Below are 14,481 nucleotides of genomic sequence, written 5' to 3' on the forward strand. Positions count from 1 at the left end.
GTATAAAGTTCCCAACTCATTTTTTAAAAAACTAAGGGGTCCAAGCCGGCATGACAAAAATAGGGAAACAAATTGCGTTGTGGGTATAAAATACCCATGTAATTTTGCATGTGCCACCCACAACAGTCACAATTCTTTTTGTATGGTGGCCTATAAACCATTTATTTTTTTAACAAGAGATGTGTTTGTCAGAAACACAATGCCCCCTATTGCACCGCTTTGAAGCCATATATTTAACCTTTGACCTTGAAGGATGACCTTGACCTTTAACCACTCAAAATGTGCAGCTCCATGAGATACACATGCATGCCAAGTATCAAGTTGCTATCTTCAATATTGCAAAAGTTATCGCAAAACTTTAACCAAGGTTAATGTTTTAGGTTAAAGTTTTGGGACAGATTGACAGACAGAATGACAGACAGACAGGCCAAAAACAATATACAGTTTTCCTTCGACAGTGTATATACACCCACACTAATTTTCGCGCGCTTTTTACCAGGAAAATACATGAGCAATAGATGTTGCTAGCATAAGCGTTGGGTAAGCAATAAAATGAAGATGGGAAAAATCATTACACGCACCGTATGGCGTGACATTGTACATTGCTGCATAGTTTTCGCTAGCTTTTTGTTGGGGGTAAAGGAAATACATGTGGACGTTTTATTTAAAGCTAGAAAGTGTGTTTTGGATTACAAAATTTGTATTCTCATTTGAGAATTCAACAAAATATTTATATTATAATTATAATGGATTCAATATTTGATTCCAATATTAACTTTTTTTTAACGCTTTATGTGTCGAAATGATGTTTTGATTATGCACAAAAAGCACAATTTCCAAGAGGATTACACCGGTTAGTGATAACATAGGAAATATAACGGATTCCATATAATTGAATACTCCGGATAATTGAATAATCGGACCTGACAAATGGGATATTCAATTAAGCGAAATCTACTGTACCACCGATCATTCGATCCGGAGGCCTAAAAATTCACAGAGATTCTTAGAGGTTCACACATCTTTACCAACTCAAGTGCGCAAGGGCAAAATGACTTATTTTCTTTAGGCTGAAACAGAATGGTGATCACTGAAAAAGAATTTTTAAACATCCCAATGGCACCAAATCAACTGCAACACTTCTGTGGCCAAGTAGACGACAAGTGCCATTTTTTTTATCTTTCAAAATGTTATGAAGTAAATAATATCATGGATAAATTAACCAAATAAAGCACAATAATAAACAAGAGGGCCATGATGGCCCTGAATCGCTCACCTGACAAACCTTGCTACATCAACTTAAATTCTATCAGACCCATATACAATCCCAAGCCAGATTTCATCAATTAATACATTCTGATACAATTTCATTAAGATGTGATGAAAACTGTGACCTCTTTCACCTACACAAGGTTTTACTAGAATTGGCCAGGTGACCTAATTTTTTACCCCAGATGACCCATATACGATCCAAAATCAGATATTATCAAGATAAACATTCTGACCATATTTCATTAAGATCAGATGAAAGCTATGACCTCTATTGTCTACACAAGGTTTTTCTATGATTTGACCTAGTGACCTAGTTTTTAACCCCAGATGACCCAAATACAATCCCAACCCAGATTTCATCAAGATTAACATTCTGGCCAAATTTTATTAAGTTAGGATGAAAACTGTGACCTCTACTGTTTACACAAGTTGTTTTTTTAACTTTGACCTAGTGACCAAGTTTTTTTACCCTAGATGACCCAAATTCGATACCAACCCAGATTTAAACAAGACAAACATTCTGACTAAAATTCATAAAGATTGGATGAAAATTGTGACCTCTATTGTCTACACAAGGTTTTTTTATTATTTGACCTAGTGACCTAGTTTTTGACCCCAGATGACCCAAATACAATCCCAACCCAGATTTCATCAAGATAAACATTCTGAGCAAATTTCATAAAGATCGGATGAAAACTGTGACCTCTACTGTCTACACAAACAAATTGTTGACGGACACACGCACCCACAACGGACGCCGGACATCACACGGTCACATAAGCTCACCATGTCACTTCATGACAGGTGAGCTAAAACTATAACACATTAATATCTTCCAATCTGTAAGAAATTTCCTATGTGAAACTAGAAACTTAACAAAAACAACATACCATGGGGTTGGAATCTGAGAGAAGATCCCTGAGCAAGTCCAGAAAGCCCTGGTCTTCCACCAGTTGAGCATTGATATCGTGAAGCTTAGCAACGCACACTGCGGCCGTCTTGCGAACGTATGGGTCCTCGTCCTTGAGACATTTCCTCAGTGGTTCACACAGATACTCTGTTATTTTGTCCACCCGGATGCAGCCCATTGTTCGCACAGCCAGGGCTCGTATCAGCGGGTTAGAGTCTTCACAATCCTAAAAGAATCCGGACAATTATAAATATGTATCATAAATATGCTGTTAGCTGTGTAAATATATCTAGATAGCAATGTTTAGAATTACTATCATTGAAAAGGAGAAAATCCGCTGATAGGGGAGAAATCACGCACCTGAGAGGTGAAGAAATCACACCCCTGAAAGGAGAAATTACATCACTACAAGAGGGCCTGAAAGGCCCAAAGTCGCTTACCTGAGATAACAATATATTATTGGGACAAATCTTCTGACCAAGTTTCATGAAGATCAACAAATAAACCTCTAGAGTGTTAATAAGGTTTTACTAAAGCCATATAAGGAAAAATGCCCCGCCCCCTGGCAGCCATGTTTTTCAACCAACCGGCATCATTTTTGAACACTTCCAATATATTATCGGGATGAATCTTCTGACCAAGTTTCATGAAGATCGGAGGTAAATGTGGCCTCTATAGTGTTAACAAGATTTTACTATAGCCGTATAAGGAAAAATGCCCCGCTCCTTGGAAGCCATGTTTTTTAAGCAAACTTTACCATTTTCGGATTCATCAAAGATATCATTGAGACCAATCTTCTGACCAAATTTCATGAAGATTGGACAATAAATGTGGCCTCTAGAGTGTTAACAAGGTTTTACTAAAGTCATATATAGCCATATAAGGAAAAATGCCCCGCCCCTGGTGGCCATGTTTTTAAAGCAACAAAAACCCATTTTCGAACTCATCCAAGATATCATTGGGACAAATCTTCAGACCAAGCTTCATGATGAACGGAAAATGAATGTGGCCTCTAGAGTGTTAACAAGGTCATACATTTCAATATAAATTAAAAGTTAAGAAGAACATGTGTCGAAAAATGCGAAATAAGCCAGATATTTAATTCTGAAATCGAAAATGTCTGTACAGACAAATTCGCCAGAATGTATATCATGCATGTACGATGTGAATCTTAATTTAGTTTAATGGTTGTTTTTAAATTCCAATAGCGATGTCTATTCATACGACACACAAACACTTACTCCGATCCTAATAAAAAGACGAATTCTTCGGTTATTGTAGGAAAATATGTACGAAATATCTTCGTAACCATCGGCTCGAGGCGCTTATTTGTTTTGCTGCATTTTATGAAATTCGTCTTCAATGTCTTGCCTATTTTGTGTTATTGTAACATGTATTTATCAAAATATTACAATTAAACACATATAAAAATCGTATAGTCTCGCTTTAATCGTTTGACAAAAGAATGCCATATTGTACAGAATCATGAAACAATGGAAAACATATTCAAAAGTTTGCTATCTTCCAGAATGTAAAACTGTCATTTATAATTTATTCCACTTAATCTTCTTGTGCTTAAAAAATATTTTAAAAATGGAGACAACTCTGTCAATTGAACATAATTTTGCAAAAGCCATTTTGCAGTTACTTCCCGTGACATGCTAAACTAAAGTGTTCACAAGCTGTTTTTACTATATAATTATAAGGAAAATGACCCCCCAGCGGCCATGTTTTTTTAACGATCCGAACCATTTTCGAAGGAAACCGTCATATCCAGAAAACACATGTTCTGACAAAAATTCATGAAGATTGGACCGAAAATGTGACGTCTAGAGTGTTCACATATTTTCACTATATACATATAGAGAAAACTGCCCCGCCCCCTGGAGGCCATGTTTTTAAACCGATCTGGATCATTTTCGAACTCGTCCGAGATATCAATAAAACCAGTGTTTTTACCAAGTTTCATGATGATTGGGCAAAAATTGTGACTTCTAGAGTGTTCACAAGGTTTCTCTATAGCCATATAAGGAATACTGCCCCGCTCCCTGGCGGCCAATTTTTTCGACGGACCTGAACCATTTTTGAACTCAACCAACAAATCATTTAGACAAACATTTTGACAAAGTTACATGAAGATTGGGCATCAAATGTGACTTATACAGTATTCACAAGGTTTTTCTTTTTTTGACCTAGTTTTTGACCCAGTTTCGAACTCAGTCAATGTTCTGACCAAGTTTCATGAAGATCAGACAATAAATGTGGCCTCTAGAGTGTTCATAAGGCAAAATGTTGACGACGGACGACGCACGGCGGACAAAAGGCGATCACAAAAGCTCAGGTGAGCGTTGTGCTCAGGTGAGCTAACAAGAGCTGTCAGAACACAGCAAGCTATTCGAGTGCTTGACAGTATAACGTAAGCCATCATGGGGAAATTGTTCATATTCAATAATTTATTAGACGATCTTTCAAAAATAAAAAAAGGAAACAAAAAAATTTTTTTGGGGGGAGGTAGGGGGGGGTAGGGGGGGTTAGAGAGGGGGGAATAACTTGGGGTATGGTAATTTATTAGGTGAGAGGGGGGTATAATTTGGGGTATGGTAATTTATTAGATGATGTTTTAAAAAAAAAAAAAATTGTGGGGGTGGGTGGGGGGGTAGGGGGGTGGGGTGAGAGGGGGGGTATAATGTGGGGTATGGTTATTTATTATATGATGTTTATAAAAAAAAATGGGGGAGGGAGTCGGTAGGGGATAGGGGGGGGGCCGAGGGGGGTATAATGTGGGGTGTGGTAATTTATTAGATGATGTTTAAAAAAAAAAAATTTGGGGGGGATGGAGGAGGTAGAGGGGGTGGGGATGATAGAGGGGTATAATGTGGGGTGTGGTAATTTATTAGATGATATTTAAAAAAAATATTTTTTGGGGGGGGGTTGGGGGGGGGAAGGAATTCTGGGTAGGGGCGTGGGGTATTGTTTGGGTGGAATCCATTGTTGTATTCAGGTAAGTGTTGTTTGGTCATAGTAATAATAAAATGTGATCATAAATAAAGAAGTTATGGCAATTTAAGCAAAATGTTCAATTATCTAAGTGTAAAAGGGGCCATAATTATGTCAAAATGCTTGATACAGTGGTCTGCTCTTGTTTATAGGTTGGGGTCATGTTGGTAAACAAGTATGCAAAATATGAAAGCAATATGTCAAGGGACAAAGAAAATATTTGGGGTAGTACGAAAACTTAAACATTTGCACGCTAACGCTAACGCCGGGGTGAGCAGGAAAGCTCCACTATATATATTTCATATATAATAGTCAAGCTAAAAAGGGGAGAAATGAGACCACTGAAAGGAGGAGAAATAAGACCACTGAAAGAGGGAGCAATAATACCCCTGAAAGAAGAAGAAATCACACCCTTAAAAGGAGGAGAAATAACATCCCTGAAAGGTTGAGAAATAAGACCACTGAAATGAAGAGAAATCACACCCCTGAAAATAACAAAAACACCCCTAAAAGGAGGAGAAATCCTACCCCTGAAAGGAGAAGAAATCACACCCATGAAAGGATGAGAAATAACACACCTGAAAGGGCGAGAAATAAGACCACTGAAATGAGGAGAAATCACACCCCTGAAAAGAAGAAAAACACCAGTAAAAGGAGCAGAAATCATACCCCTGAAAGGAGAAGAAATCACAACCCTGAAAGGAGGAGAAATCACACCCCTGAAAGGAAAAATAACACCACTGGAAGTGGGAGAAATAAGACCACAGAAAGGGGGAGCAATAAGAACACTCAAATGGGGTGAAATCACAACCCTGAAAGAAGGAGAAATCACACCCCTAAAAAGAGGAGAAATAACACCACTGAAAGGAGAAGAAATTCCACCCCTGAAAGGAAAAGAAGTCGGACCCTGTAGCAGAAGAAATCACACCCCTGTAGGAGAAAACAGCACACTAGTGAAAGAAGAAATCACAACACTAAAACGAGAAAAAGAACAACGCTGAAAGGTGAAGAAAGCGCAACAATGAAACGAGAAGAAATCACACCCCTCAAAGGGGAAGAAAGCACACCCCTGAAAGCAGAAGAAATCACACCCCTAGTGAACATGTAGCGCACCTTGACAAACGTGTTGACCGCCATAATGGCCATGTCAGGCTGACTCTTGGCGTAGTTCATAAGGTACAGATAGACAAGCTTCTTCAGCTCCAGGTTGTCTGTCTGCATGCAGTTCACAACATCTGGGAACAGGGCACTGAAATGCAGGTACAACAATTTTCTTTGTATCTTTTTGAGTAAACAAAAAACTAACAACGCAATCCAAAATAAATAAATTTGTCAGTTAAAACATTTGGAAACAGCATTTAAATGTCAACTGCATGTCTTACAGGTACAAGAACCACACAGTAGAGTCTGACAATTTATGCTATAATGCTAAAATTGGACAGCTAATTGTAATATATTTTGTTTCAATAGAAAAAATTATTCCACTGTTCCATGAGCTATAGCAAAGCAATGCGTGTTTTTGTGTTTTATACAGTGGCACAGAGGTGACAACCGCAATTCTTATATTTATATTGTGGCCTCAACTTAGTTAGTTGTGGGAACAACTTATTAAGTTGAGGGAACAACTTCATAAGTAGACTGTTGTGGCTTCGACTTAATAACTTGTGGAAACAACTTTTAAAACAAGAGCACCGCCTTGCGGGTGCAGACCGCTCATCTTTTTTTCTTTTTAAAAGGTGTAGGGACCTATCTCAATTTCAATCACAAAGGAGAGAGGGGTAGAGTGGAGAGGGGTGTATAGTGTGGGGTGTGGTCATTGATTACATTATCTTCCAAAAATGCAAAAAAATGCAAAACAAATATTTATTTATTTTTTTTTTTGGGGGGGGGGGAGAGGGGATTCTTGGGTGGGATGGTTGGACGGTATTTCAAACATAAAATAATAATAATAAATATTTGTGTTTTTTAACCATGTTTGAAAAAAACAAGAGATGTGTTAGTCAGAAACACAATGCCCCCTATTGCGCTGCTTTGAAGAAAAAAAAATTGTTTTTTTTTACCTTTGACCTTCAAGGATGACCTTGACCTTGAACTTCCACCAGTTAAAATGTGCAGCTTTATGAGAACGCTGCTTTGAAATATATTTTTTTTTTTACCTTTGACCTTAAAGGATGACGTTGACCTTGAAGGATGACCTTGACCTTGAACTTCCACCACTCAAAATGTGCAGCTTCATGATAACGCCACTTGGAAATAATTATTTTTTACGGTACCAAACCTACCAAATTCGATTCGATTCTTTAACATATATACATATATATATATACATAGATACATAAAGCTCGCTGTATTCTGACTATTGATACAGGAAGGTGTAGGTTTTATCTTTACTTGTAATAACGACGCGCGGGATTGGTTGCTTATTACTTTAGTCATCCAATCAATAAGCCCGTTACGGTCTACTTTCGGAAAAAGCGTCAAAATGGCTGAACAAGTTGTTGCCGACAAATTGAAATTATCAGATGTGCCTAAGAAGCTATAATCAAAAGTGTGGCAGTATTTTGAGTTTCGGGATGGTAGCCCTACCGATAAAGCAAAGTGTAAACTGTGCTTCACGGATGTGGCGTACGCTAAGTCCGGCTCAACCACTAATCTAATGCAAAATGTCAAACGCAAACATAACGTTGATTTAGCAAGACTAAGAGGTCGCATAAGTTCAACTACTTAAGTCGCCAGCCAGAAAAGTAGTTCTATTTCTGTTGGAGTTTTGTTAAGTTTATTATAGAATGTGATTTGTCCTACAGGTAAAAGGTGATGCTGTCATGGCACAATGGTAGACATGCTTATAGCGGTTTTGGTTAAAAGTATAATAGTGATAGTACTACCATTCAACTGATTCCAGATACGTTCTTATGATTATTTATTTATTTATTATATTATTGTGTAATCAACACAATCTTCTATTCAGAAGTTTTTATATTAAAATTGAGTCCTAATTTGCTATTCTTTTTTATGTGTTTTATTGAAATCACATTTGAACAGAAATGTTAATTTTGAGGCATAAGAGTGAATATATGATAAAACTATGTTTGAAGATGAATCGAATCGCAAAAATCGGTATCGAAGTGTCTGAAATCGAAATCGAATCGAGCTGTTGGTGAATCGTTGCAACTCTTCTCAAAATGTGCAGCTTCATGAGAATGCCACTTTGAATTTATTTATTTTTTTACCTTGAAGGATGACCTTAACCTTGAAGTTCAACCACTCAAAATATGCAGCTTCAAGATAATACCGCTTTGAATTAAATAAAAATCACCTTTGACCTTAAAGGATGACCTTGACCTTAATGGATGACCTTGACCTTTAACTCACCTTGACCTTTAACTTCCACCAATCAAAATGTGCAGCTTCATGATAACGCTGCTTTGAAATTTTTGTTTGACCTTTGACCTAGAAGGATGAACTTGACTTTGAAGAATGACCTTGAACTTCCACCACTCAAAATGTGCAGCTTCATGAGAGCGCCGCTTTGAAATATTTTTTATAACTTGAAGGATGACCTTGACCTTGAAGAATGACCTTGACCTTAAACTTGGGGGATGGTTTGGGTGGAGTCTTTTGTGGTATGTCAGGTAAGAGTTGTTTTGTCAAAGAATCAATCGAATACTATCATAAATAAAGAAGTTATGGCAATTTCAGCAAAATTTTAAAAATTTGACCTTGAGAGTCAAGGTCATTCAAAGGTCAAGGTAAAATTCAACTTGCCAGGTACAGTACCCTCATGATAGCATGAAGTATTTGAAGTTTAAAAGCAATAGCCTTAATACTTTAGAAGTAAAGTGGATCTAACAAAAAATGTAACCATATAATTATTCAAAGCAAAAAAAGGGCCATAATTCCGTAAAAATGATAACCAGAGTTATGCAACTTGTCCTTTACTGTCCCCTTATGATAGTTTGCGAGGGTTCCAAGTACTTTAGGGGTAAAGTGGACCAAAACACAAAACTTTACAAAAAATTTCAATTTTCAAGTATAAAAAGGGCACATAATTCTGTCAAAATGTCAGTCAGAGTTATCTAACTTTGCCTGCCCAGTCCCCTCATGATAGTTAGTAAGTGTACCAAGTTTGAATGCAATAGCATTGATACTTTATGAGAAAAGTGGACCTAAACGCAAAACTTAACTGGACGCCGACGCCAAGGTGATGACAATAGCTCATATTTTTTTTTTTAATTGATGAGCTAATAACTTGCGGGAACAACTAAGTACGTTGTCTCCACAACTTATTAAGTTGAGACCTAAGCTTAATAACTTGTGGCCACAACTTCATAACTTATTAAGTTGTGGCCTAAACTTAGTAATTTGTTCATTTAACTTATTAAGTTATCCCTCCAACATAATAACTTGTGGGAACAACTAATTAAGTTGAGGCCTCAGCTTAGAAACTTGTGGCGACAACTCCATAGCACCGGTCTGAGCACTATCCTTGTTAGCTATAGATCGCCGGTTCGAGCCCTGTCTGAGCACATGGATTCCAGATTTAAGCCCCTATCTGAGCAATCGCCAAGTTAGCGACTGGATTTAGGGTTCGAACCCTGGTGTGAAAATAGCCACATAAGGGTGTTAAGGTTTAACCCCCAGTCTAATTACTTTTCCTGTAAGCGACTGGGATCCCAGTCTGAGCATTTGCACCCTACGTAATGGGTACTGGTTCGCAGGCCCTGCCTGAGCACACACCCTTTTTGCTATGTGCCCCGGGCTCAAATCCCGGTTTAAGTACTTACCATTTAAGCAACAGACCCTGATCAAAGTCCTAGTCTTAGCGCCGGACCCGAAAAATGCAGGATTTATAGCTTACAGGGCTAGTGCTCTGACAGGCGCTCGAACCTGAACACCCATCGCTTGCGAGGGGAGCTCTTAATCCGGAACTTGAAACCAAGAAATGTTGCTTTCGGAGCTTGTGCTTATTTCGGCGACCGTTCGATTAGAAGGCAAGTGCTTAGTATGCAATGTTTGTGACGGCTGTTTGGTTTGAGTCCCTGTGTGAACCCATAGCTTTCAATACGAACACTCAGACTGAGGTTCGCAACCGGGATCCTTCCCTAACTGGGCAAGTGGTAAGACGAAGGCTTGAACCAGGGGTCCATAGCTTTCAGGGCTAGTACTCAGACTGGGGCTCGAACCCGGGACCTGTCACTGTTGGTGCAAATTCTCACATCGGAATTCAAGCCATCGCTTATAGGGTAAGTCCTCAAACCGAGGCTCGATCAAGAGAACCAAAGCTTTCAGGCTAGTGCTCGTACCCTGATTCGGATCCCTGGACCAACGAAAACTCCTCATTAGATTTAAGAACTAGTGCTCATACCGTGATTCGAACCCAGGAACTGTCGAAAACTTTTGCATCTAGCACTTGCCTCATAAGCGATGGTTCCCGGGATCGAGTCCTGGTCAAAGCAGGGGCTCAATCCGCAGGTTTTTTTTTCCCACTTTTTGGGAAGATAGCCCATGGCTTTGGAATTGGGAATTTTATCGGCATTTTCATGAAATTGGGAAAATAAATTCATTAGCCTTTTTTTCCACACGAAAAGTCCACTGATTAGGGAAATACTAAATTTGATTTAACTCTTTATAATCATTCAAATTAAAAGGAAAAAATCATATAATACTTTGTTAGATGTAATTGAATTAAAATTGAGATAAAATACGCATAAGACTTCTTTCTAAAAAAAAAAAAAAAAAAAAAAAAAAATTTTTTTTTTTTGGCAACTGGGAATTTTTTGCCACATTGTGGGAAAAAAGTATACTTTTTGGGATTGGGAACATAGCCGAATTTCGGCTATAAAATCGGGCCAAAAAAACCCTCATCCGGGTTTCATAGCTTACAGCGATAGTGCTCAAACCGGCGCTCGAACCCGAACACACAATAGTACGAGTATAAGGGTACTAACTGAGATAAAACGGTTAAGATGAAACGACCAATCTGATTGGTTAAACTATGATGGGGTCCAAACTTAGTAAGTTGTTCCCACAGCTTATTAAGTTGTGGTCTCAACTTAGTAACTTGCGTCCAGAAGACAGTTATTAAATTAAGTTGATGGAACAATAACTGTGTTGAGACCTCAACTTAATAAGTTGTAGGAACAAGCTATAAGTTGTGGCTACAAGTTAAGGCCTCAACATTTTATATTACTTTGATCTCTTTTTGCGTTCATCAATGCTATAAAATGCACATCATTTAATTATTCTTAAAGCAAATGTTTACGTTTCGTCAATTTATCTTAAAAATACATGGCTATATTGATACTTTAATATATTAATGAGCGCGCAAAATGCCGAAGTTACAATTTTTGTCAGGATCGTCATTTTGACTTCAATCAATTGCGGTTCGTCATTACATCACATTACTATTTTGAGCTGTTGCTGTTGGTTAACTAGTTCATTATTTTGGGGGTATATGGGCATTGATTTCCCGCTTTGAACTCTATCAAAATCGCGAAATGCCAAAAAATGTAGGTTAGGCATATTGATTTGGGACCATCGATATATGCCTCTTTATATAAGGCTCATTAGCTTTTGCTTTGACCAACTTTCAAACTCAACCAAGATATTATTGGGAGACATGCTCTGATAAATTAGGATTGGGCAATATGTGTGGCCTCTAGACAATCCACAAGGTAAACATTGAGTATACATGATGGACATAAGGATATCACAAAAGCATACTGTTCTTAGGTGAACTGAAAACATTATTCTTCTGACAGAAGAGATAATCAACCAAATGCCATTGTGAAATTACACTCACAATTCAGAAATTATTTGTTTTGTGAAATTTGCTAAAAGGTTAAAAACCTGGCCTGATGACAAAATAATGCCTTATCAGAACGCTAAAATACTTATCTTTTCTGTAACTTAACATGACTAATGGACTTTGGATGTTGTCAAAGAAGAACAATATTGGTGTAAGGGATATCATATTAAGATAATCATAATGTCAAACTGAAAGAGCTCTACAGTAATAGTTATCTTTATGTGATGGTAAATTGTGCTCTCTAACAGATAAATTTCACAAAATCGATACATAAAAGCTAACATCAAATATGCAAAGATGAGAAACAAACCTGACATCTTTCCCAACTGTCATGCTAGCTATGACTGTCTTTACTGCTTCCTTCTTCTTTTCTTTTTTGTCGCTGTTCAAATCTGCTTTCAGCTCAAATATCTCACCTATTTAAGAGCATGAAAATATCCTGATATGAATTTTTTTTTTTTATTGTTTTACTTATCAACAAATTCAGTACATGATTGTTTGTGTTAAATCTCAACTTACTGGTGAACAAATATTTTAACAGTGTCTTAAATCACCAAAGCATGACAGCACTATATATTTGATACATGAAAGTATGTTTTCAGCGTTTTTTTTCTTCTTTAACTAGAACCGGGGAACGGCACCTTTCCCAAAGCCTACCGGAGGCTTCCCAATTTTAGCACCGGACCTTTCCCAATCTCGATATCTACCGTTCCAAACGATTTTAGGTGCCGTTTCCAATAGCCATAGCCTTTTATTTTCGCTGGAAATATCTTTTGATATTGTCGAGCCTTTCATTTTCGGCCATTTATTTTCGCCGGACATTGTTGCGTAGAAAGTAAACAAAACTTTTCAAATGGGGCGCAACTCTAACCGCTGTGTAAAATGTGAATGGATTACATAACCGCGACGAGTGATCGATATTTCCCGTGAAAGAATTCCATCGCTAAGACCAGTCTTCCTTACATCAATAAACTTTCTCAACACTAATTTTTCGTTGACATTAAAACAAAACGTAACCGTATTGAGTTAAATGCGCATATTGCTTCTATGTATAGTTTTTTAAGTGTCAAATCCGGACAGTAACTATTCGGATACGGATATAAACAAATAAAAGTTTAACATAAAATTAAAAATAATGAGACATGGGTGTAAAATCCTATAGTTATTTACAACATATACAAAAGCATTTAATGGCAGATGACCTTAATATCTTATTTGATGATTTGAAAAAAAAAAAAAAAAAAATATAAGACTTGCCTTTGAAAATTATTGTTAAAGCATTCCACTCTAAAAACTCATTTTGGTTACGTGTGACTATTCTCACTGTCTATTGTTAAAAGATGTCAAACCAGTACAAGTTCCATTGTTGTTGTTTTTGTTCAGTTTTTAAGTTTTTAATTTAACTCACATGAAACATTGCAGGGCTTGTAAGACTTTTAAGGGCTAAAACAAAATTAGTAATATTATTTTTTATGCAACCTCAGTGCTTATGCCTATCACTGGAAGATATTTTTTTCCAATTGGCGGGCACATTCTTACTGAAGTGGCAATAACACAATTTTCACATGACATGATACGATAGTCAAAATATCATTACCGTACTGTAGTTTTTCTGTCAAAACCTAGAGTTTAAAATGCTTTGTGATGCAGAATATAGCCCCAAATTATAGATTACATGCATTTTAAAGGTTCCCAATTCATCAATTTTGCGACTCGAATTTTTCCCAATTCATTGATTTCGCGACTCGTTTTTTCCCAATTTGAAGATTTCACGACTCGAAAAATTCCCAATTGTAGGGGTACAGGTACCTTTCCCCTTTGGGAAATAAAACACTGGTTTTATTTTTAAAAATTCTACTGACAGCCACGTTACCTTTCTTTGTGGTGGTAAAGTATTTAGCGTCTCCCATTTTGTAAGTTTTTCTTGTTTCTGAAATACAGCCTGTCTATATAAATCAAGTCATTATAACAGCAAACACAAAACATGAGGGCCTTCCCTAAGATCATCACTTGAGAACCCAATTTTATCTAGCAAAGAAATTAATCAATAAACAAAGTACAATATAAATATTAAATAGTAAAATGCGAGCTTCTAATCCCGAGCGACGATTCCAATGTATTTCCTAAAACTGCATAAATGCCCCACCCACTTCCAGGACTAGTGATGTCTTTGCACGATTAACACATTTCAATAAAATACTCAACTCAATTGACGTCAGATAAAAGTATATGTGACATTTTGACAATGAATTATGATAAATATGTGCGCACATATATCAATTAATATACAACACCAACATTTTTTTCAACAGGTTCGGCTAATTTATCGGATACGCCACTTCCGCCCAGTTTACTTGCTTGATAATACTTGAATGCTGATCACCGACCGGTTATGGTACATAATAAAATGTTTACCGTTTATGATCAACCGTACAAACAATACATTATATTAAAGAATATACGCATAGGAAATTATCAAATAAGTTATCAAATG

At 37.1% G+C, this 14,481-nt stretch overlaps 1 protein-coding gene across 1 annotated transcript in view; it reads right to left on the bottom strand.

Annotated features, from left to right (window-relative positions):
* LOC127834657 (AP-1 complex subunit beta-1-like) overlaps positions 1-14,365 on the bottom strand; it is a 37,874-nt gene extending 23,509 nt beyond the window's left edge. The window contains exons 1-5 of the mRNA XM_052360683.1: positions 14,286-14,365; positions 13,861-13,917; positions 12,298-12,403; positions 6,293-6,428; positions 2,163-2,408 (exon numbers count right to left, since the gene is read on the bottom strand). Of these exons, the coding sequence (XP_052216643.1) occupies positions 2,163-2,408; positions 6,293-6,428; positions 12,298-12,403; positions 13,861-13,897 (525 nt within the window). The 5' untranslated portion in view covers positions 13,898-13,917; positions 14,286-14,365. The remainder of the gene's footprint in view (positions 1-2,162; positions 2,409-6,292; positions 6,429-12,297; positions 12,404-13,860; positions 13,918-14,285) is intronic.
* Between the last annotated feature and the right edge of the window lie 116 nt (positions 14,366-14,481).

This window comes from Dreissena polymorpha, chromosome 1 (genome assembly GCF_020536995.1).
Source record: "Dreissena polymorpha isolate Duluth1 chromosome 1, UMN_Dpol_1.0, whole genome shotgun sequence".
In the NCBI taxonomy this organism is placed as follows: domain Eukaryota; kingdom Metazoa; phylum Mollusca; class Bivalvia; order Myida; family Dreissenidae; genus Dreissena; species Dreissena polymorpha.